At 36.9% G+C, this 25,299-nt stretch overlaps 2 protein-coding genes across 9 annotated transcripts in view; one reads left to right on the plus strand and one right to left on the minus strand.

The window, feature by feature from the left end:
• Nucleotides 1-334: 334 nt before the first annotated feature.
• On the plus strand, nt 335-6,256 carry FAAP20 (FA core complex associated protein 20). Its single transcript, XM_068915987.1, has 4 exons — nt 335-707; nt 2,567-2,714; nt 3,483-4,084; nt 5,589-6,256. Exons 1-4 carry the CDS (start codon nt 604-606, stop codon nt 5,659-5,661), a joined length of 927 nt encoding a protein of 308 aa, XP_068772088.1. The 5' UTR covers nt 335-603; the 3' UTR covers nt 5,662-6,256.
• Nucleotides 6,257-7,576: 1,320 nt separating this feature from the next.
• Nucleotides 7,577-25,299, minus strand: part of PRKCZ (protein kinase C zeta) — a 78,282-nt gene continuing 60,559 nt past the window's right edge. For 7 of the 8 annotated variants that reach the window (XM_068915975.1, XM_068915974.1, XM_068915972.1 and 4 more), the window contains 4 exons: nt 24,150-24,229; nt 23,479-23,568; nt 11,801-11,916; nt 7,577-9,887 (listed from right to left, as the gene is read on the minus strand). In XM_068915975.1, the coding sequence (XP_068772076.1) occupies nt 9,800-9,887; nt 11,801-11,916; nt 23,479-23,568; nt 24,150-24,229 (374 nt within the window). In that variant the 3' untranslated portion in view covers nt 7,577-9,799. Of the gene's footprint in view, nt 9,888-11,800; nt 11,917-17,734; nt 17,869-23,478; nt 23,569-24,149; nt 24,230-25,299 lie in introns of all 8 variants that reach the window. The other variant, XR_011135776.1, reaches the window with a different exon arrangement.

The following is a 25,299-nucleotide window of genomic DNA, read 5'->3' on the forward strand; positions in this document are numbered from 1 at the left end:
ACAAACGGTTTAGAGTAGAATTAATACTATAAAGATGACTTTTGAGCTGGACAAGTACTTAGTAGCGGAACTTCAGGTTATCTGTGGTATTTCAGGCACCGCCGGTGCGGAGCGGACCGCGGCAGAGGCGCTAAAGAAGGAGCAATTTTTCTTGAGGGCTGCGGGGGCCCCCGCCCCCCGCCGCCGACCGTTGGGGCAGGGCAGCTCTGAGGACAGAGCCGGAGGCGCGCGCGAGGCCCCCGCAGCTCACACCGCAGCGGCCGGCCCGCCCCGCGGCCCCGGCCAGGGGGAGGGAGGGCCGGCAGCCGGCTCCGCCCGACTACGGGCAGGAGCGCCGCGCAGCCAACGACGCGGAGAAGCGAAGGGAAGCTCTGGCGCGGCGGCAGGGCCGGACAGCTCGCAGCTGCCTGCCGCCTCAGCCACCGCCTCGCGAGCGGGCGGCGCCTCTGCCTCGCGGCCCCCAGCGAGGAGGCGGCCCTCCGGCGCAAGCCCTGTAGGCAGGCACGGGGCCGCCCGCCCAGAAAAGGGGGAGCAGGGAGAGGAGCGCCAAGCGGCCCTGTCAGGGAAAGCCGGGCCGGGCCGGGCCGGGCCGGTGCCTCATCCATGTCTCAGGAAGGAGCCGCCAAGCTGCGCCTCAAACCCAGGAAAGCGCTGCCAGACCGCAGCCGGGAGCCCAGCCCTGCCCGGGACCCCCCCGGGCGGCGCCAGTGAGTCCCCGGGCGCCGGAGGGGAGAGGTGGGAGGGCCAGCGCGCGGGTGCCGCTTCCCGCCTCCAGCTGAGGCGGGAGGAAGGGCGCGCCGGGGAGCAGAGCCGCCTCCGCCGCCCGCGCCGTCAGGGCCTCCCCGGCCCTAGGGGCGCAGCGGTCTCGCCCCTCCGTCGGTCCGCGGTAGGGTCAGGCGCGCACGCCCCTCGGAGGAGGGGCCGCTCCGCTCTCCCCTGCTCCTTGTCACCGCCCTCCGTGCCGCAGAGATGCGCCTGGGACCTTCAGGATAACGCTTACAGCCTTAAACATCTCGTAGGCGTGGTCGTAGCATATTCACGGCTGTATACAAGTTATTTCATAAAACACATACAGCACGTAAAAAAAAAATTGAGAGGCCAGTTGCAAACTAAAGTATACTAGGTCTTGTGCATGGTTTTTTTTCGGACACCACACAGCACCTGCGAGGAAGGGACGGACCCACAGGGAATGTTAATGTATTAAGTTATCTTGACATCTTTCTTCAAAATAAATTCACAGGAGGCCAAGAACAATTTCTGTTTCTTCTAGGCTGGGCCTCAAGTAAGGGAGGAGGAAGAAAAGTCGGGCAAGGAAGTAGTGGTTTGCTTCTTGTCCCAGCCTGTTGGGATAAGCAAGCAAGCAAGCAGTCAGCAATCCCACTTACCAAACATAGGCTTCAGAAGGCTGCTTTTCTTCTTTTGAAGGCTTGTGGAAAATTGTACCTCATTCCTCTTTACTGCAGTGTCATTCTTTAGCTACCACCCAATAAAATGCATCAGTAAGAAGTGGGAACACTGGAACTAGTATTCTGATATTGATAATCCATTATTTTTTATACTGCTCTAATAGTATAAAAACCTTTTTATGCTTGTTTTATAGTTAAACCTTTCTAATGGCTTCCTAGGAAGGATTAGTTAGATAGCATTGTTTAGAAAGATCATCAGTAGTTTAAAATGGCAGTATAGGAACAGCCAAGCAGACATGGGAATCAATGCAGTTGCCTTCCTCAGTGCAAACACTTAAGTGATTTCTGTACTCAGCAAGTGCCCAGTTCAGTCCTTGAGAGAAAAAGTAATGGCTACACTTAACTATTTCACCTAGAAGGGCAGACAGTAATACATAGACCTCATTTGTTACAAGTAGAAAGTACAGCTTTTAGACATGCTGTTCAAATATAGGGTAACTTTTTCTGAAAGCTGTAATAGTTACTTCAGACCCTAAAACTGAGTTTGCAGGATAAATAACTTCTGTGTTCTAGCAAGAACTTGCTGTAGGCTATATGGAGGTTGCCCTGGTAAACAAATAGTGTAATGAACAGCTAAACCATTTTGTCCTCCACAGGTAGTCTTGCCCCTCCTTTAAGCTCGGAGGAATCTGCATTTGTATACTTGCTCCAGTTGACAAATGCTTCTTTTTATGTACCTCTTTATGGTTTGGCATACCAGAATTGTCGAATGTAACTGTCATTTTAGCAGGTATTGTGCTGCTTGATCAAGAGAAAATAGGCAAGAATAGAGTTCTTAGTTGTACATAAGGTAGAATTAAATGCATTTTCAATCACAAGATTACCTTATACTAGGCCATTAAAAATGGAAAGGGGAGAATTGCAAAATTTTGCCACTGAATTGGACTGAAAGAGGTTAATGGACTTAATGCACTGTCAACTACTGGAACATCTTGCTTTTAATACTTTTGTCTTGATAAATCAAAGGTTAAGAATGGATACACAGTTAGTGTTACAGGAGGAGTAAATCAAGTTAGTTAAAAGACAAACATAGTAACAATGCAAAGTATTTCCTTCCCTCCTGCCCACAGCAAACTAGTGGACTGTTTCTCTGTTTACAGGACATCGGCTGACAGATGTTCCTGGTTTGAAAAAGACGACTTAAGTGAGTGTGAAAAAACATGGATCTTACTACTGAAAGCTGTCAATCAAGACTTAAAATGCACAAATTGGCAAACAGTGTCCAGTTTTCCAGAGTTCTTTGGAAAGGTAGTGTGTGCTATTGTCTGCACTTTCTGTAGCGGTTAAAATACTGATAATCTGAACTGTGATGTTAACTATGAGTTAGGAGAAACAATCTAAAACAGCTTTTAAATGGATGTTGGTTTTCTGCTGTTTAGTTACTACATAGAGTAGTGGGGCTTAGTGTGGTTAGCAGGTGGTATAAGAACAAGTTGCTAGTTCCTTCCCCACTCCCCATAATGTGACAAATTGTTTAGTGCATTAGAACTTTTACTGAGAAGAGGTGACCCAGTGTACACTGACTGCTCATAAGCACTAGCTTCTGCTAGAGGAATGAAACTGAAAAAGGCAAACCGTAACAGAGGTAAATTACACAGTAACAAACATAAGAGCTCTATAGCATTAGGGGCTATCACAACACAAAAAAACCCAATGGAGTTCTCCTAGAGGAAATTCTCCCCCTCCTCCCGCAAACATCAAGAGCAAACAGCAGCAATCTTCACTTTTTATTGCATTTTCATCCTCCTTAGCCTCTGTGGGACATAGTAGCAGTATCCTATGTGTGTTCAATCAACTGTATCAATTTAAAAATGTTAAAGAAATACATATATTGCATAAACTCCAGGAGGAAGTTCTTAATTGCTTTACAAGAGCTGAAGAGGGATCTAAATATAAAATACTTATTTTTTTTTCCAATGCAGTTTAGCCTTCTCAGTTGTTTGTACTATGCCCAATCTTGTTTTAATAGACAGATTGAATTGCATTTGTTCTGAGGACATTTTGGGTGTGTTCTAGAGTTCTGAGGAAGAGAATCTACGAAAACCAGAAGTCTTCAAAATTGGAATGAAAGACTTTCAGTGGATATCATTCCCATCTTTTTACAAAGAAAAAAGTCTAAAACAAAAGGATCTTAGCTCCCCTCAGCTAACAGAAAGCCAAACTGACCATTTACTGAAAGGATGCAGCCAACCAGATAAACCAAAAAGTTTACCTTCTACAGCTGAGAAAATGTGCTGTGTAAATATTAGAGATCAAACCAAAAACATGGTTGGGGAGAACTCAAAAGGTATTTCAGTGCCAGATGAAAATCCTAAATCATGTATACTCGCTCAACATGAACATTCTGCATATCACTTGGCATTGTCGCAAAGCTCTGCAAAAGCTCTTAGCTTTCAGCAGCACTGCAGGGGGACTGTACAGAACAGCAGAGAGTCCCAGTTACAAACACATCCAGGCAATGTTTCGTTTGGTGAGGCCAGATCTATGCCTGCAGAAAGGAAGTCTCTTCTTGTCAACGTGCCTGGAACTGAAAGCTGCAAGGAAAAGCCTGAAGATCAGAGTGAAGTAACTTTAATTCTTGACAGTTGTCCAATGTGTCTGATTCAGTTTAGTGGAACGTAAGTCTTTTGTACTTTTTTGAAATAACTTTAGAGTATACAGAAAACAATGTTTTCAGTTGCATTCTCTACAAACGAAACAATGAAAATCAGGGCAGGCAGAATTTTTACTGTAAAGTGCCACTTTCTGAAGTGTCAGAATCGCCTACTTCTAATTCAGTCTAAAAGTTCCTGATTAGTAAATTATAACACTTCAAAAAAAAACTAAGTTGGAATTCTCTGGTAAATCTTGCTAGTATTTTTAGAATTAGCAGTTTAAAATACTTGAGTATGAAAAGACTTTCGTGAAGTCTATATTATAATTCAAAAATTATTCTAAATCAGCACTCCTAGTAGCTAAAAGCTAACTTTAGAACTAGACGGTTTAATCTCATACTTGTCACATTCCCTTCAAGATCTAGAGTTTACAGTTACAGCTACACTGGTGTAGCTGTTCAGCAAGTACCTGGACACTTGGCTGAGCAACTGTGCTCTTAATTTTAGATTTAGCTTTCCAGGTCAGGGAAAAATGGGAGGAAGCTGATTTTCCTTACGCGAGCCCAAATTAATACAACAAAATAAGATGTCAGTCATCCACTGCTATCAGACTACCTCTACCAAAAAACCCCACAGCAAACACACACCACCACACAATTGAACATCTATTCTCCAATAAGAACTACGTTAGCCTCCTGCCGTTGTACCTCTGAATAGCATCTATGCTGTCATAGTTGCTGAAAACTAACATATGCTCTTTAACAGGCCCTGTAGCTGGAAGATAAATGTCTCCAACATTTTCCTTCTCTAGGATGCTGAACAAGGAGACAAGAGGATAGCTTCATTAATATTATCAAAATTGTGGACATTATATCAAGAAAGTTTGACAGAAAGGCTAGATATACTCCATATCCTCATATTCATCTCTGTGCTATTAGTTACTCTGTACTGATTAGCAGTAGTTTTACATTTAATATAATGGGGGGGTGGGGAGAGAGAACTCACAATCACAAGTAACTCTTTAAAAAAAAAAAAGGGGGGGGAGGGGGGAAGCAAAGGGAAAATGTTAAAGCCTCCATCCCTATCAGAGATCTCCTATTTCCTGTATCCTCAAGTTGCAGTTGAATGTGGAGTAAGATAATGGTTTTCTGTTTCGTATCAGCTATTTTGTCTTAATTATGAATTCCTAGACTGAAAACTGATTTTAAGATCACTAACAGCAAGAGCATTTCATGTAGATAGGATACCTCTCAAAATCAGGATAATTAAAACAAAAACTTTGCATCCATCATTCTAAGGAAAGCATTATTTGTCCTTAGCATCACCTTCTAGTAAGTGGCATTAGCAAACTCTCCAGCAGCATGTAGAAGCACAAGGGTTTGTGGCAGATTATAACATTTCTGAGCATAGGAATGATTTATCTGTTAAGCTACTACAACATTTCTGATTAGTTAGGAAATGAGAGTAAATGTGATGAACAGCATAAGTTAACTTTGTTTCTCACTGAATAAATTCTCTGAATTTACAGACTGTCACAATTGGATATTGATGGCCATCTTGCTAGATGCTTGTCTGAAAGCGCAGATGATGTAACGTGGTAATTTCAGAGGAACGAAGAGCAAAGTCACAAGGTCGAGGATGAACCTTTCTCGAAGGAAAAAGTACGTCAAGGGAAAACATGCTTGTCTCAAACTTTAAGGGTAGCAAACCAAACCAATGCCTCCAAAAAGGAAAGTGAAATAGCACCTGCCTGCAGTTTATGGTCCTTTTATTATAAATCCTCTCAAATATATGTAAAATAGTTCTAGTTCTGAAAATGCTGCTGTAAGATGTTCCAGCGACCCCCACAGAAATGACTTAGCCTTCCTAGAATCTGGGTACCTCAGAAGAATGCACTGCTGCAAGTCCCTGAAGAACCTATTTTGTCTCATGTACCTTAGCTGTTCTGAAAATAAAAGTACAGAAGAAAGCAGTTTAGATGAATGAACAGTTGTCTTGTTAATCTAAAAGTTTACTGATCTATTTTTTCTTATCAATAGATCATTTGAGAAAAATAAAAACTCACTCTAGCCTTGCATTTTTGACGAGTTGAATATCTAAATAAAGACTTTGTTGATTCTCTGAATGCATCTATGTTAAAGAAAACACAGCCCAGACCAAATAAAGGGTGTGATTTTTTTTTCCTTTTTGAAGCAACACAGCTAGATTCATATCTTACTTCATAAGTATTTAGTCAACATCCACTCCATTAACATGCCTAGTCTAAAGTAAGTAGGCTCCAGAAAGCAACATATAAATAGAACACTTTTCCTGCCAGTTTCATAATACTGAAATGCAACTCTAGACTTAATAGTCACTCAGCCAAAACAGGGTTGCTCCTTGCCCCTGCTCGCAAGTAGGAAAAACAGCTTGTGCTTTTTCTTTAGTAAGCATCAGTGTTTCAAGGGGAAAAAACAAACACACACACACACTGAAAGTTTGTCATGTCTGGATGATATCAAGACTCATCTACAATTTTCATAGCTTCCTAATAGCAGCAAGTAAGCATTTTGTAAGTTTGAGAAAAGCAGCCTTGCCCATGATGGGCAATATACGGTATTTAGTGATAATTTAGTAACAACAAATGGAAGGGAGGAAAACAACAAGTAGGTTGTTCACTCGCCCCAAGTATTCACTTGTGCAGTTTACTGAACAAGCTAGCTTATTCAGGCAATACATCAAGTCTTGAGTCACAGCCTCAGAGTTGAAATTAATTTCTTTTCACAAAGCACTATATGCCAGAGTTACAGCAGTGCATCTTTCAGCTATTTCTATAATTTTCCCATGAGGTGAAAAGTGTAACTCAAATTACTAGACTAAGTTTCAGTATTTGAATGGTTTTCTGTCACAATAAACTTGTGGCCTCAACTTCAAAAACATACAGTTCAGATATGATCCAAAAAACACAGAAGGAACATTGAATACAGTATCAAAATACAGTAAGAATTCCATAGTTTTGTAATTTGCAACGGGGTCTTTTTAAAAAGAGTAAGCTGGACACAGCTCAGTTTACTGATAAATAATAACAGTCAGCTTTTTCATTAAAGTCTTTAATAGTTGTGCAAGAATATAAATGATCTTAACTGTTATGGATTAGTATACCATCTTCTGCACAATTAAAACTGGTCAGCAAAGATCCCAACTAATTAATTATACAAAACTACAAGAACATATTTACTGTTTTACAATCATTAAATTAGCTAGATTTTTCATTTACTATTTTCAAATAAGACAACTATATATCATTACCAGATCCATTTGTAATATATTAGGATTTTTTTAAAACACACATTTAATTACATCCTTCATCTTCTTTTATTTATAAAACAAGTACTTCATATAAAAAATTTCCCCTTCATCATAAACAGAACATTTTTCATACACTTGCACATGAGCAACCAAACTTGTAACCAGCAAACTATTTGGCAACACAGCAACATTTTAAATGCCTTATATTTTTAAATAAATGAAGTATATATTTTTTTAAATGCTTGTTTAGCAAATATGCCTTTTTGTCGTTCCTCCCCCCCCCCCCCCCCCCCCAAGATGTTCTGGCCACCTAGAAACAAGGTTAAAGAAAAACAAAAAATCCTCCACCCTTCCTTGTTTCTATTTCTAAGTCCCATGCCCCAGAACGTCAAAGGACAGTGTAACTTCTGTATTTCCATTCATGATCTGACTGATCTAACTATTGATTAGTCGTATAACCAGGAGATTTGATTAAACACTGAAAGAGAAATTATTCAGAGTACATTAAGTAATTTACAGGGAAAGAAAAAAGGGGTAATTAAAATTAAAAATTTTGTGATTACACTTGAAAGCAAATAATTCTAATGTCCAGGCATTTGAGGCAAGTATTTCTTACCAGTTAAATTATTTAGTGCTGGTTAAAACGCATCTTGCTCAAAATAAAAAGCTACAGTCCAACAGAGAGAAACCCACAACTTAAATCTGAATGGTATTAATAGAACTTAATAACCACAGGTCTGTGTAATAGTGCCTAATGAGGAGATACAAAAATGTAGGTCATCAATCAATGGTTAATTTTAAACACAAGGTCTTGGCAGTCTCATCCTAGCACCTCATGACTTGGATGTGAATCCGAAAGATGTCATGTTCAGCACCTAATGCAATGCTGTACCCTGAGAAAACCATATGTTAATGTACAGAAAGTGAAAGTGTTGCAATTTATCCTGCATTTTACACCAAATTAGGTAAGATGTCATGGCACAGGGTTTCTCATTCCTTCCTTCTCAAACCTTTTTCCAGACCTACAAGCCACACAATATAGTTAACCAGAAACTTAGTAAAAAGAAACACTGCCCCTGCTGCTGTTACCCATAGAGGCAGGTAAATCTTTACAAGCATCTGAAGTTTTAGATAGCAACACATACTTGCTAGTCCTCAAATGTAGTGACATGAGTTTTTCCAAGCTGATAAATTGTTAAACCTTTCTGATGTAATGCCCCCTTTCCCTCCCCTCCCCTCCACCCCCCAGTTTCTAGGAGAAGGGATTCAGTGGTTATCTTCCTCTTTACATAATTTTTCAGGTATTCAATGTTTCTTCCATTAGAAAAAAACTTACTACTTTGATGCAAACCGTTTTACCAAAACATCCCATTCTCTTATATAGGATGATTAGTTATTAATATACATTGAGTATTTTCAAGCAGACAGTTTATTGTAAGTAGGAGGTGTGCTTTATCAGGAAAGTGTATTTTATGTTACGGATGTTCTAGATGTATTATTCAAACTTTAAGGCTATCTATTATGCTTTTGCCCTACTTCTGAATATTTGTACTGTTGATAAAAATACTCTTCAAAAATCTAGTATACAACAAAAAGCATCACTAGGTGTAGGCACTGCTTAAGTATTTCAGAAATCCTTTCTGTGCAAATTTAGTTTTCTTCAATCTATCTTTTGGTAAATTTGGAGTTTAAAACAATAGATTTTGGAGTTGATATTGTAAATTCTAATTTGGAGTTAATATTGCTGAGTCACTCTGCATTTCAAATTCTATCAAGACGCAAATGAATATTATGCTGCAGCTATGTACTGTATGTTTCATATGTAAATGGTTACTTAATATTAACAAGCAGAACTTACCCCGTTTAAGAACGTTCCAAACATGTAATAATTCTTCAAAGCAGTTTATCCATTTAGGCACTTAAATCTTGTACCCAAATTTATGTTTTGATTGCTAATAAAACACAACTCCTTTTAAATATATCTGAGACGTTTAGACAGGTACCACTTGTGAAAAAAGGCATCAAAAATAAGCTTCAACACCACTGCAATACACTTTATTCTTCAGGATGTTACACTCTAATAATCTTCAATTGGTAGCTCATTGCATCAAATGTTTGTAGAAAGGGCGCAGATCTCAAAGTTGTTCAGAATCTTTTTCCAGGGATGCAATGAATGTTTTGATTCTTCATGAAACAGGCACAAAATGCAAATTCCTTCATTAATGAAGCCAGTTGTGTCAGTGCCCAGAACTTAAGAACCACTATGTAGCGGAAGACACCCACCAAAATCATTAGTCTCCTCTGATTTTCAGCAGCAATTTTTTTTTTTTTTTTTTTAAATCATTGGTCTCCATCCAAAATCTTACGGTTCCCCAGCCTCGCATGCATATACTGTAGTTAAGGATAAATTTAAAGGTCATTCACATTGTCCACACTGAAGATGACATTCCTTCATACTGTTTCTTCTGTTGACAACAACAATGGATTAATATATTCAAATCCTTCAAATTCTGACTGATCTATTCGTTTTATTATATCTCTGAAAAATAAAGAGAAACATTGATTTAGTGTTATCAATTAGAACTACTTGTGTTGCTGTACTTTGTATGCACTGGAAATTAAACGAAAGAGTTATAAATTGATGCATATAGAAAAGACAATTTCTTTGAAACTTCTTTTGAGAAGTCAAATAATGCCATATAATTTCCCACTACAGGCACACATGCACTTGGTACTTAATTTTGTTGTCAAGCAGAAATCTATAATGGATGAATATGCCTTGCCATTCTTTGGTTTCTACACAGAAACTTAACTGAAGTACATAGCTCTGGTCTCGATTCAGCTAGTCACTTCATTTATTCTGGATTTTTGAGAAATAGAGAATGCAGAGTAGGTTGTGAAATACAGATCTAAGGTATATAGGCAACACCAGTTAAAAATTCAAGCTTGAGCACCTGGGCACACAAACATCCACAATGAAATCTCCCTACACATAATCACTTGAGGATGAACACCTGCTAGCCCAAGAAAGCACCAAGAGGAAGACCCATGGATAGTGAATTCATTGCCACTTGGGTAGACTCAACTTAATCAGATCACTAGTTACAGGGTTAATTTTTACAATCATAAATTTAACTAGCATAGCATTTATTTGTACAAATCTAAATCCCCAGACAAACTACCTAATCTTTAGAGTCTCTTATCCCTGGGGGCTGGACTAGGACTTTGTGAAGGAAGCTTTGAGACATCATTGCCCATCTTTCAGAGAAGTTTAGCTTTGTTGCTTAACCACCATGGAAGGGGCACAATTAGTAAAAACACACAGGCTGGAATGCAACGGTCTTGCATCCTTAATTATGAGAGCCATTTGATAATATGCAACAGCTTCTGCCTGCCAAAATGGCAGGCCACTGTATTTCATGCAGCACTTCAGATAGTATCTAAGAACTTAGACATGGTAAGTCTATTATTAATACCTCAGTTCTTTCATGAGGAACCATATTTTAAAGTTTTTTAAAAGGTGCATTTTAAAAGGTGCACTAATGCCACTTCTGGCATTAGTGTCACATGCCTAAGCCATGAAAGAAAAAGTGAACCTTGGGGAAAAAAAAAAAAGAATAGAAAAGATGCAAGCTTTTGTATTCCTCAGCAATTAGATACCGTGTCTCACCCTGATATCATCTGAGCCACTTTCCTCTCACTTTCCACAAAGCATTTCTTACCAGACAGGTGCTAGATCTTCCCAGGGCTGTTTTTCTCTGACATTTTTACCCTACCCTGTTGCATACAGCGTCCCCTTGTTTTTCCTAACTGAAGTTCAAGCTTCCAATTTCAACTTTTTAGGCTTCAGCTTACCCCTAAACCTTTGTGCAGTTATGCTCTTAGTTGCTTAGCTCTGGGCAAGAGAAGTCTCCCACCTAACTACCAAACAGCCTGTCTTCTTGTATACCATCCTGTATTTGAAGCCACTTTAATTCTTCTGCATACTGCAATCACTTCGCAGCTTTCAAATTCCTTTATTAAACCATACTTCTACTTCTTGCAAAAGCTTCCATAGCACATTGGAGTAATACCCTTTTCTAAGGCTCTTCTGCTATCTCAAGTTTATTCCAAGATCCGAGAAACTGTCTCTATTTTTTCTTAATGCAGAAATGGGTTAGGAATCAAGTTTTCATCTCCTAATACCATGCCAAGCACATGCTAAGCAATAAGTCAATAAACTCTTCTGCCTAGTAATCTAATAAATGATCAGTCTTCAAATATATAAAAATAAGTTATGTAAAATGTCAGTTACTTAAATAAACTGAATTCTTTAACTCAACCATGTTCTAACACTGAACCTCCCACTCTAACACCTCTCTAACACTTTCCTCCCAGAAAACTGTAAATAATTTCGTAATCTGTAAATATCTCTTAACATGCAATTGTATTTGGGGAAAAAGGAAGACATACTCATCATCCGGGGTTAGCTGCACAGGTTCACTGGTAAACTGCGTATCAAAGTTATCCAAACCATAATCATCTGTGATCTGAGGCTGAAATGGAGGGGTTGCTTGCTTCTTTTCCAGCTAAGAAGAATTATAATGGAGGAGAGAAAAACACTGAATATTTACTAAATCTCAAAACAACAACATACATTGTCTCTAGATTACAAACATACATAAAGTCACTATACTTAAGTTCAATATTGGTGAAAGATATAAACATATATTAATAAAGATATTAATAACATCTGAAAAAATTTTAGTCAAGTAGATTTTGACACTAAATAGTATGCAATCACCTGTTTATATTACTGCTATATTTAAAACACAAAAATTTGAAAAATTATCAAAATTTAATAAAAATTTAAGTTTAGAGAGTGTATAAAAAGCTGTTTCCCAAGTCTCTCACCATGTGAATTAAGAAATGCATTGTTGCTATATAAGTCTGGGTCAGTTTTTAAACTGAGAATATACTCCAGAAACTCTCTACTCAAGACAAGATACTTTCCCCCAGGATTTAACTCATTTTTATCCTTTCGCAAGCTCCTCTCTGAAGCTCCCCCTCTTGTAAAGGTGACCTCTTAGAAAAGAAAAGCTGCATGTAAATCAACCTATGCTATTTCAGTATAACCAGACTTACTTATTTGTTAACATAATTCTAGCACAGTACAAAACAATAAGCTTTATTTACTAATGTCCTCATCAATTACTAGCCACAGGGGTAAGCAGTCACTATAAGACAGTAATGCTAAACAATAAAATAGCTGGAACAGCCCAGACTTCTATTCTCTAGTTAAAATGTAACTATGAATATATTTAATGTAAATATTTCCTGCTACAGGAGCTGGAAACCAACATTTATCTTCCACACCAGAGAGTATCAATAAACACAGGGAAAATGTTTTTGACTCAAATAATGCTGTTCCACTCATTAAGAACCTTTTCTGATTTGCTACTACCAATAGCATCTTCAGTGCCTGAAGTTTTCTGATTAAGACAAATCCCTACCAGTCTCCAGATTTATCAGATCCCTGTTATCACGAGCTTGAGTTATACAGGAGGTGATAAGTTAAATGTGATTAGATAATCACGTCTGAATAATGTCTGAATCTCTATCCATGGCAGTTTGGAAAGGCTCAATAAGAACTCCACACTTTTTAGCTTGCTTCAAAGTAGTCATAGCTCCAGAAGAGGGCAGGGGGAGAGGGGGTGGAAATCACAAGTAATTTAAGTTTAGGAAGCTAATGGAAGTACATGCAATTGATCTGTCTGATTTATTGGTTCACAAAACCAGTCAGCTGAATCACATTTACCATAAATGACAGGTAATACTACTATGTTGTCTACACATATTACTTCTACCATATTACTGACTCTGCCAGTTGAAATATTATAGAAAATAAAGCATCTTTAATTTTAAGGAACCCTTTGGAAGTTCCAAATGATTTACTGTGACTTATTCTACTGGATTCTTCTCATATTTCTCCTGAAGTTATTATACACCACTCACATTTCCAATTTGAACCCTCTTGATCATGACTTGAAATTTTACACTGTACCCTAAAAAAACCCTCTACCACTGTACCACTAACAAAACCTCAAAATTTCTCTTCTGCATTGTAAAGAGGAAGCGAGTGGAACCCAAACGCAAAACATTGCTTCTGCTGATGCTCAAAAACATTGATTAAAAAAAAAAAGTTAGCCACCTCTCTCCCATTTCTGTTTAAAGTTTGGGGGACATTCAAACTAGTTATTTTATATACTAAGCACACTGTACAACGACCCAGCCGTAGCTACTACTCATTTCCTTTATACAAATGAACAAACTACTCCAAAGCACTACATTCTAGGAAAAAAATCAAGAAGAAAGGAACAGTATTGCTTATTATTTGAATTCCTGTCTCTGATGTTAAAAAGTTGGTGTGAACTAAACTACACTGGATATAAGCAAGCAGAAGGTCTAATGCGTCAAACTCTTTAGTATAACTGAAATTCAAAGTGTTTCAAAGAGGTTATATCACTTAACTTCTTCATATGATTTTAGTTAGATTTGTCCTACAAATGTCTATGTTTTATAGGAAGATGACTGATCACATACGAACGTCCATGCCTGTCAAAATACTATGGGCATACCCTATACCAAAAAAAGTACAATTCAGGAATGCAATATTACGAAGATAAAAAGGGGAGCATTAAATATTACAGAAAAGTTATGCATGGAAAAATATAACACTTCCTAAAATAAAATCTGTACGTTTATGCATTTTAACGCCTCACTAGTTAGAAATAGTGGGATAACCAAAATGTTTGTATATATTAGCAAGTAAACTGGGGATGAAAGAAAAATAGTGGACCTAACACCAATGAAGAGTATCTTTCACACTCAACAGATGATCCTCACATCTACATATAAATGATGACAGGCATGAAACACAGACCGGCCATGAAGAAATCTTATTACTTCAATAAATTAAATATGTTCATACTTACTAAGCACAAAATAAGAAAGTGTTATACATTGAAGATTAAAATTTGCTCAGAAACAGATAAAAAAATTACAAGCAACTGATTACATTTTTCCCGAAAGTTCTAAATTCACTTGGCATTGCATTATCATATGGAAGCTGCCTGAAAGAACCTATTTCTTTAAAGAAGCCACTGTAACAACTTTGGATTCCGACTTGGATTGGACTGAAATTAGTACTTTAGAAACAAGCAACTCTGAATTCTGGCCTCAGCTCTCCCAGATCCTACACAACACTAACCAGAATACTTCCAGGGTTCTCATATCCAACATTCTACATCTTCTCCACCTCCTCTCCCAAGATCATATGTCCATCTCCCACAATTCTCTCAGTTCCCTCTAGGCACTCCTGGTTTGTTTGGGCAAAGCTAGTCCAGAAATACATGGCCGTTGATCGCCAGTCAACACAAGTATCCTGGTTAGACAGCTGCTTTTGGAGAGAATTCCCCGTCTTGCCTCACTAGAGGACTAATTTGGTTCTATCTTGTCTACCCTGATGCTCGTTTTCACAGAAGACATGGCATATAGTATCTTTGAGTCCACATGCCTATCAAAATAAGCAAAAACTGATGGAAAGGCTCAAAACTTATTGGTGTCATAACTGGTGAAAGAATAGTACAATGTTTAAGTCCCTTCTCCTTCATAATTGCATTAAAAAATACTATTGTTCTTACATATGTGGTTGATGGAGATCCAATATATCAGGTGAAACCTCTATTTGAAAGTGTTTTAATGCAGTCAAGACTAACTTCAGCCTACACAAAATCATAAAAGTTTCATCAGTCTTCCTCTTCTAATCCTTAATTTGTCTTTTATAGCTCTACATAAAAAATGTGGATGGCATCACAGAAAGTTTAGTTCCCAAAGAAATACATACACTATATATACACATACACATAAACATAATACAGTTAAACATATACAGCAATACAATAAAAGGTAAAGTAGTACATATTGCCTGGTTTGAATAAGATATCTTGCTAACTGCGAAAAATAAATTAGAAAAATTTCAATTAACCATTTACAGGTTTTGATTAAAAATTAAAAAGAGCTCAATCCTACAAACCAACTGGCTGATATATTTACTTTCACATCAGTAAAATACTCCCAGATTGGAATCTGGGAGTATTAGGAATTTGGAGGATCAGGCAAAATTGCAACACGTTTATCTAGAGACATTAGGATTACCTGGAAAATTCTCCTTCTTCTCCAGAACCCCTATTTTGATTATTTAGTTTTTAAATATTTGATTGAATCCCTTATTTTATCCCTTGTAAAAAAATATTCATCGAGTCCCATGCTCCAATTTTATTTTAGGACCAGACTGTACCCATTTCTTGTTAGATACACATCACACAGAAAACAGTTTCATTACAAACCCAATTCCAAAAGTGTAACCAGGGTGCTAGTTACAAAGCAAAGCATGGCAAATGATTAAACTGGCAATTAAACATACCATCCCAATGAAGATGCCAGCATATAATGCTTTTTTTTTTTTTTTAAACTTTATCAATTGCATTTTCACTTTTAACATATTAATAGACATCAGTAAATTTAGCACATTTGTAAAAAGAACAATTCTTGCAGCAAAACTTTGAAGAGCTGTTATTAAACATGAAAGGAAAAGTGAAATTTATAATTTGCCCCAAATTCTCAATTTAATAGTTAGAGTATCTCTATATATCTATGTTAAACATAACCTAAAACCATGTATTTTTCACAGCTCTTCTACTTGTGACCATTTAAAATGCCAATTCTACAAAAAGTCTGCATAATTGGAATCCTGCATCCATATAAAGCTCCTTTAATTTAATGAGGCTGTGACTATGTACAAGAACATCAGAATACACATCTAACAATGGATCATGTCATTACTTTGCTAGTAGGAGAAAATGATAGGAATGATTCTGATACAAGACAAGACAATGCAAAAACAAATTTGTAAGAATCCTGTTTTTTTTGAGTAGGCACATATATCTTAACATCCTCTTTCAATAATGCCAGCATTACTGTTTCCAGCATGGAATTTTCAGGATACATTCTTTGCTTTGAAGGTTCTTTGAAACCTTATGTAAGAAGTTTCTACTGTTTTATATGATTCAGTTACCAACTTGCTTTTCTCACTTAACATTACTGAATTAAAACTATGTTTTCTCCTTAGCAAATCAAAGGAAAAGGAGATAGATAAATCTAGGTTTCCAATACTAAGATAATATGCTCATCATTATTGTATGTCCTTTTTGTTCAAAAGGTCACCTAACTAGAAATTACAGGACCTTAAATAGGATCACTGTCCCACTGCTATAGGCTTTGTAAAAATATACAGAGAGAATCTCATAGAGCTATATCATAATAGGGGTGCAAAACTTGCATGGATCCCCTTACAAAGGAAGGGTGGGAGATATGTTGGGGCAGAATTGAAAAACACATACCAAACGGAAGGATAACTGCAAATTCCAAGTAGCATAATCACTCAGAGGCATCTGTGAATGCATTGCATAACTTAAAAGACAGGTGATGTTCCTGTTCTTGCAAGAGGGAATCTTTTGCTCACATCATTAAGGGACAAAGATTCCATAGTATCAGTTTATTCCTCTCCCTTCCCTCCTCCTTTTGCATGCAAAAAATTCAGTAGTGTGGCTTAAGAATATAAGCACAAAAATCTCAGAATCCTTGTGTAACAGAGTTTACAGTAAAATAATGACGATATTCAAAACTTCCACATAGGCCATACATCATTTCACAAGCGTATTTGCCTCTGCAAAGTCAAGAGCTTAGCCTTCACGGCTAACAGTAAGTTAGGCAGTCTAATCACTAAAGTTTAGTGAATTCAACATGAAGATCTTCAGGAAATTCCTTGAAAATTCTGTATAAAACTTAAATCTTTCCAGGCAAAATTGTGTGTTCATGTATGGGCAAACAAACTGTTTCGGAGCAGAGCGAGGATAATATTTTACCTTGTGTTACATAATTTAATCACTGGTAAAAAATTTCCTTCTGGTAATGCAATGCAATGCATGCAACTGATAAAAGAATAAATTGCCTAGTTATTTCAGAAAGAAATTCTGTTTAAATGAATTCTTCCTGCCTTCTCTGAATTGTGGAGGTAATTTTTTTTAAATCATAGGAAGTATACTCTACTTACATCCCCCCTGTTACAGCAAGGAGTTTATCACCACAGAAGTTTATACTTAAAAACTGTGGTTAAAATACAAAACAACCCAGATAGTATTCTGACCATATTTTTGCACTAAACAGCTATACAAACTATATCAATACTCATGCTACAGGGCATAAAATTTACTACATGAATCAGAAGGAAATTAGTTATCCCTATGAGAAACATTGTAGGCTATGAGCATTTGGAACCATTTTTACCTTCCTCTGAAGCTTCTGGTATTGGCTTTGATAGAGACAGGCTACCAGACTTGATCATTATTCTGATCTGTTATGGCCTACGTAGTTTATACAGTTTGGATTAGCCTTGCTGGCCACTGGAGGTCACCGTTCCTCTAGAGAAATATCAGATAGAAAATCAACATTCAAAACTCCCTTTGGAAGAGACCTAATCATACTAATGGAAAAAATCAAAATCACCATTTGTTTTCATGCAACAAATCCTCAGTGATAACAATATTAAATGACAAAGTGATAAGACTGTTTTAATACATGGTTTTGTATGGAGATTGAGAGAAATTTCTAAGAAGTTCTGGTTTCAAAGTAATAATATTTCACTAGATGTAAATCTAAAAATTAAGCTACATGAATCAGGTTATTAGCAAGCCACTAATTACCTTTTGCTAGGGAAGAAGTAGATAGTCTTCTCTTTGCCCGTTTCACCACCCTTTGAAACACCAGATGCTAGATGATATTTAGTACCAGCTGTAAGTCTTAACTTCCTAAAACAGCTGTTGGTATCTGCTCATGCAAAGCAAAGCCCATCTTTCTATTAAGTAGCCAGTAAGATGAGGTCAGTTTTAAACAAATGGTAGCTCTGCAGTTTGCGCTTTTTTTTTTTTTTTTCTTCTTATGATTTAAAGAATTTAAGATGTTCTTTAGGTTTCCATTCACTTTCTGTGCTACAATGAGCAACTTCTGGCCTTTCTCTACATTTGAGCCAAACACGGTAAACTAATGTATGCTAACAACATAATAAATCTCCTATGGATACATATTAAAAGAACTCGGGGGTGGGGGAGGGGGGCAAATTTCTAACACTGATTCAGGTTAAAACTTCCTATCTGGATGTCTGTGTCAATAAGTCACAATATTTACTTTATCAGAACTACTAACTTCTCTGCAGCAAGAAATCTAGTACTTGAAGGCTGACATTTTTCCCCACTGCTTGGTCCTCATGAGGCAATCATATATTACCCTAGATGTAACATGTAATACTCTGTTCTCAGTACAAGAAATTCAATAGTAAATTGATCCAAATCACAAAGGTCATCTGACATCACTTAGATTAACAAGCTATGCAGCTAGACCATTTGATAATCTCTGTTTTAAGATGAGAAAGGAAATGCACACACTATTTCCAGGTCAGTTCATCATACACTGTTTTAGAGAAACTTTCATTACGCTTTCTCCTTTTACAGTCTCTATGTTACTGCTAACTATGAGTGATGAATCTGTCCTGGTATGCTTTTATGTTTGATATGCGCTTTATTACTCAGGGTGCCTAGGTAAAAAAGAAATCTCTTTAAGGAACCTAGTCTTGTAATGTGCAGAGAGGTAAAAGATTTTCATAGATAAATTTCAATAAAAGGCTGAACTCTTGTACTCCCTCATTTATGCTACAGATTCAAATCACGTTCCTGCTTCCTTTCAAGAAAAGGTACCTGCTTTCAGAGTGGCTGAACAAATCCGGATTTTGAGTGAAAGCATTTCCAGAACAGAATAAGGCAAAGTGGTTTTCCTTGCAGAGATAAAAGGGCTGGTGACAAGAGGATGGAGCACTTCCATATTTTTCTGTAGATTATGCAGAACTAGCTTATTTTTCTTTCACTACTGAAAGGAGTATTATCACAGGCAAAATGACCCTATTCACATGGTTTTACAGTTGTGAAAATAAATACATTCAGTGAAATGCATATTTCAACATGCACAGCTTGCATATATTTTAACTATAACTAAATGAAAAACAGCTCTAAAACCTTTTGACAAACCACTTCAGTCAGGGATCTAGTTCTCTATCCCACTACAATCCCAGTTTAAATTCTGTCTTTAGGGTATTCACATCTGGATCAAATTCATCATATCCTATTTGCAATTACAATAAATTCTGTAAAATACATTCTTACAGTAACTGATGTTACTTAAAATTAAACCAGCTGCTTAACTGCAGTTCAGTGTTCTATTGTCTATTAAATCAAGACACAGGAGATAAACTTATCTTTTTACTGAAGTTAAATAACATCCATCATTTTAATAAGATGACTCAATTCCCAAAAACAATATTTTAGGTCAACAGTTAAAACATTACAAAAACCCTAAAAGTTATAAGAAAATTTACAAATATTAAGTTTGAATAATTTTGTTTAAAAAAGTCATATATGCTTTGTCAGACTTCCTGTAGATATAAGTGAATGATGTTTTCCTCTGATCCCTTACCACCAAGTCCATCACCTGTGACCACTGCCTAAGAGTAAAGAGTCGAATTCAAGTTCTGGAACTTTCTGCTCAGGCTCCCTAGTTAGTGTGGCGTTGGGGTGGGTTTGTTTAAGGTTCATAGCATTAAAAGTAACAAATGCTGAATGTAAATAGAACACAGAAAATATCACTATGCTTCATAAGCAAAATGTGTTTTTTAAATTTGTCTGGAAAGAGCTCTATGATCTTTCAATTTGATAGGCTGAGATCTTTTTTGCACTGAAAGTGCAAGGTAAGATTTTTCCAGTCCAGCCTTCTCAGTCCAGATGTAGTGGTCTTAAGATCACAGCCAATCATTACCCAAAAAAATCTGACATGTGAACAACCCCACTCCCTTTTTTAGATTTATTATTGATCAGAGAGTGTTCTTTCTGTGAACTCTCATGGTACATCTGGTCAGCCTTCTCCTTTGCTCCAACTTCTTTCCACACTTGTGGCTGGATGGCTGAAACACATTGAGAAGAGTAGCATGTTCCTATCTTCTACACCATGACCTGGATATTCTTAAGGGTCTTGCAGATCCTTCTATGCTCTTATCTAGATATATCTGATATATCCCATTGTATTCCTTTTCACCAATATCATTTTGAAGACTTTCCTGAAGAGGGCTCTCTAGCTACTATATAGAATGCATTGCACCTATCATGCCCATATATCATGAAGTTCCACTGTATATGCAGAGGCCTCTGTTTTGCCTGCATGTTGAAAACTAATAATATGCTTGAGCTGTCAAGTCCATGTCATTCACATATGCTCTGCCCAGGACATGCTCGTTCCTGCAGTGCCAACATATTCTTAAGTAAAAATAGACAAGCTGTACACTTACTGAATACTTAAACTAAATATTTACAAATTGAACAAGTACAGCAATAAGATGGGCCAGCCATAGCTATGGGTTAACATTTCAACAGAAAGTGTTAAACTTTAAACTGCCTCTTCTGTATCAGACAGAGCAAATAAAAGTCCTCTTTTTTTAAGAAAGAAAACATATCATGCACTTGCAGCCTTTACTGTAAGAAAATAAGGACCAGATACGTTAAAAAAAGTGTTGGTATAGCTTTAGAAAAAAACTTTGACCACAACAGAATTGTGAAACCCTGATATTTACAATGTTATTTGTAAGTATTAGGATACCACTCTCTTCTACCAAAATTATCATTTGTAGTTTTTCTTACATATTTTTCCTGGTTTAGGTTTTGATTCCATATCCATCTCTATTGCTTCTATGCACAGCTAACAGTAATCATAGCTTTGCACTACTGTTTCCAATACATAATGGATAAATACCATAAAAGCAAGCACTAAAATAATTGACTTTATGTGCTGAAATGATCCAAAAGGTTGTCTTTGTACTTCCCTGAACATCATTAACTCACCCTATACACAGGGTGAATAACTAGAATTGTTCTTAGTTGTGCCACATACAACTCAGATGACTAACACTGAAAAAAAAATATTTATGGTATGTCTGTCCACTTTACCATTTTTTTTTTTTTATTCAACTCCAGCTTCACATGGAAGAATTCTTTCAGCAAACATAAGCCTCATTTCCTTGTGTTTTACTTCGAAAGGATTTGAAAAAACATTTTTGAAGTTAAATCTTTTCTACTCATTATCTGCACATCAGAAAATTCTACAGTTAAACTCTCCAAATAATTTTTTCTCCTGAGTATTTCCCAAGACGACTCTCCCCGCTATAAGTTTTGCTCTAAATTTACCTGATATTTTAGATCACACTGAACAGCATTTTCCCAATTATAACACAAAATAACAGTAGAGATAGCCTCCCTGATCTTTTGTTTAGTCTTTTTTTACTAGATACTAAATAGCAGGTCTCAAAGTAAAAAATCATAATTACATTTCAAATCAGTTTAAGTGTTGACCAAGACGTACCAGTTGTAATTAGTTTTTTTTATACAAATAAGCAAAGTACAATTCCAACAAAATCTTGTCTCAAAAAAATCCAAAAAACAGAACAAAACTGTGTAGTACATGATGCTTATGTATAGCAAGATGCATTACAGCACCTTTAGGTAGCTAATATAATGGAACATAACACAGACTTGAGAGCTACGTAAAACAAGGGATGTCTCTGACAAAAATTAAGGACTCCCTTGTAAACATTATATGAATAGCTTTGAAATCACCAAGTATTTTAAAACATTGGCTCCGCATGTAGCATGTCTTCTCTGAGGAATGTTAGTGATGAAGGTCTGAACAGTATTTCCTGGAGACTTCTTAGGACTGGTAAAGTGTTATGCACATGTATTTTCACTGTTCAACGAGGTGTTAAAAATGTAACGCAAGTAACAGTGTTCCTGACCTCACTGATGCTATAGCCATAAAACAATGAATGTAACAATTAAGGTAGTTTCTATAATTTTCTATGATGAAGACAGAAGTAGGCACAAACACCAAGTAATAGAAGTTTTTAAAAACTTACAATTTTAATACAATTCTCTGCCTGCAAAGCCACTGAAATGCAAGTATAGTCTACTCCATGAGCCAAAAAACTTCCTCTATACCAACAGTAGTATAAAAAACCCCTCACAACTGAAAGCAATAATCAGAGAATCATTTTAAATAATCATACTGCTTTCAAGATTTTCAAGCTACATCCCTCCTTCCCCCCACCCCCCCCACCCCTTCCCAAGGGCACGATCCTACTTGTGTAAATAAACCCTACTACATACCTGTAAAATCCTTTTGGTTTTAAAAATTATATCATTTGTAAATCCAGCCTTTTTTGTGAACTACAAAGAGATTACAAATTCTTCTTATATCTGAGGTACTACGTATTTCCATGGTCAAATATAAACTGCTTCCATAATACCTTACCCAGTCTGCTGGCTGTGTTAATCAACTACCAACAACCTCTTCAAGGCAAAAAGGCTTCTAATCAGCAGAAAAATGAAGCACTGGAATGGCATTCCAATAGGCTGCCTTTGCTGACCCACACTTTTCTCAATGGAGTTTGAAATGTTTTCAAACAGGACTAAACGAAGCAACTGCCTAGAAAGGTAAGGCACTGGATTCTGATACCAAAAGTCTACACAAATCCTAAGTTCTACAGTTGCAGGCACCTTGCACATATTCTGGGTAAATTTTACAGCAGTAGAACGCAGCGCATGAGTTTGCGGCATTTGACAAGACAAACCAGAGAATAAGTGGCTTCATCAAGGTTCTGATAGGTTTTTTAAGCTGTTTTATAAAATTCATCATAAATTAAAAAAAATGATCCCCACAAGCTGCAACCATTCTTCAAGTTTGGAAAAAAGTCAGAATTTTGGTCATGAAACAAAGCTTTTTCCATTACATTACCCTCTCTGGAGAAAGGAAAATTGTTTTATATTCGTGAAATTGAAATACTCCTTTTTCTGTTTTTAATAAGATTTTTGTATATTTACATAATTAAGAAACAAAAAGCATATGTTCCTTTTGAACACACAAACAGAAGTAATTATTTTTACCAGATCCCAGTCTATGCTGCGGAAAAATGTGTGAGACTTGATATCAGAAAATCCTGTCTGTGGCTGACAACCAAGCCTTTCTTTGGGATCCTGCAGAAAACAAAGAAATTGATGTTATATCAATTAGTGAAGAAAGATTCCATTTTTGTCAAAGCCTATCTACACAACTCTAGCATCCCCAGTACTATGCAAACTGCTGGCAAGATACACATATTAGGGCTATCAACTTTTTTTTTTTTTTAAATAAATGAAGTAGGTTTTAAAATTCACTTAAACATGTTATTGTGCAACATTTCCAAAATAAAAAGTCTAGACTTACAGTACAGTATAGTTCTTTTCCTTTTTTTCCCTCCATTAAATATGACATTAGTGCAACAGATTTCAACCAGCTTAAATGAACTAACAGTTAGTAAGTTCTCCAGAAAACAGAGTTTATAAACACAAGTCTACAATCATTATTAACTATGAGCTGGCTTTTAAATCAAGTTCTGTGCTGCAAAATGTTCTCAGTAATTTAACAATTAAGAAGAATTTATTTTAAAAAGTTAGGATGTCAAGGTTTTATAGATTTTCTTAATAGTAAGCAGAGTAACTTCTTAACTTACGTTCCTTTCAACAAAAAGATTTAACCTCCAGATCTTAGATGCTAAAAATAAAAGAATGTCATTTACCTTGTTTAAAAATCCTTTTAAGACATGGGAGGCCTTGACAGAAAGAAACCTTGGAATCCGGATTGGCTTTTCAAGAATAACTGTTACAGGTTTAAAAATAGCAGTATTATTTTCTGTTTTATGATACTCTTCATAATTCCAAAAGAAACACTCTATGGTTTGAGTTACCATTTGGACAAGGGAGAATATGGTAAATATTTAAAATAGTGCAAACAAAAGGAGTTACATAATACAAGGTACAACTGAACTGACATTTCAAGATTTTCTAAACAAATTTTAGCTTCATTATCTGTTTGTTCTACTTTTTGTAAAAATGAGGAATAAAAGCTTTTCAGTGTCCTTAATATACATATGTAGGTTTTTAAACAATAATTAAGTTAATGCTACACTGGTCCAGACCACCAGGGCAGATTCGGTATGACAACTGCATTAAGTAGTTTAAACAAGTCTGCATTTTAAGGAGTGGGAGGCAACTGCTTTTGAAAGAGCTCTCCATTGCACAAAGACTGGCCGATCAAGGATTATTTCTCAGGAAAACCATTCTCTTCAAAACTCAGCTCAGACTATGCTATGCCTCTGCAATCCATTCTTCAAACTGTAACAGAGCTTCTGTTGTATAAATTTATGGCAAGTATTACCACTTCTGTTTAGAAAACCTTGTATGTCACTACTCCTGAGGGTTAAAAGGAAAGAAAGAAGCTTTATTAACTTCATCAGAAGGAAAAGATATTTGGAACAAAACTAGATAGATACCATTCTGTCAAGAGAAATCCTCTAATCCTCACATAGCACCGGATTTTAAAATCAACAGCCTGTAGGCTGACAAAGATGCCATCCGATACAATGGGACTTTGAGCTGCTGCTCACAACCCTCTGAGCCTGGCAGTTCAGCCAGTTTTCAGTCCAGTTATCTAGCCTGTACTTCATCAGCTTGTCTATGAGGATGTTATGGGAGAGCATGTCAAAAGCCTTACTAAAGTCAGGGTAAACAACATCCCCACTGCTCTCCCCTCATTCCACCTCATCCCAGCTAGTCATACCATTGTAAAAGGTATCAAGTTGGTTAAGTGCAATTTTCCCTTTGGAAACCCCATGCTGACTATGTATGTGACATCTGACTAATGCTGCTTAACAGACATCTACAACCACA

This window comes from Struthio camelus, chromosome 21 (genome assembly GCF_040807025.1).
Source record: "Struthio camelus isolate bStrCam1 chromosome 21, bStrCam1.hap1, whole genome shotgun sequence".
Lineage (NCBI taxonomy): Eukaryota > Metazoa > Chordata > Aves > Struthioniformes > Struthionidae > Struthio > Struthio camelus.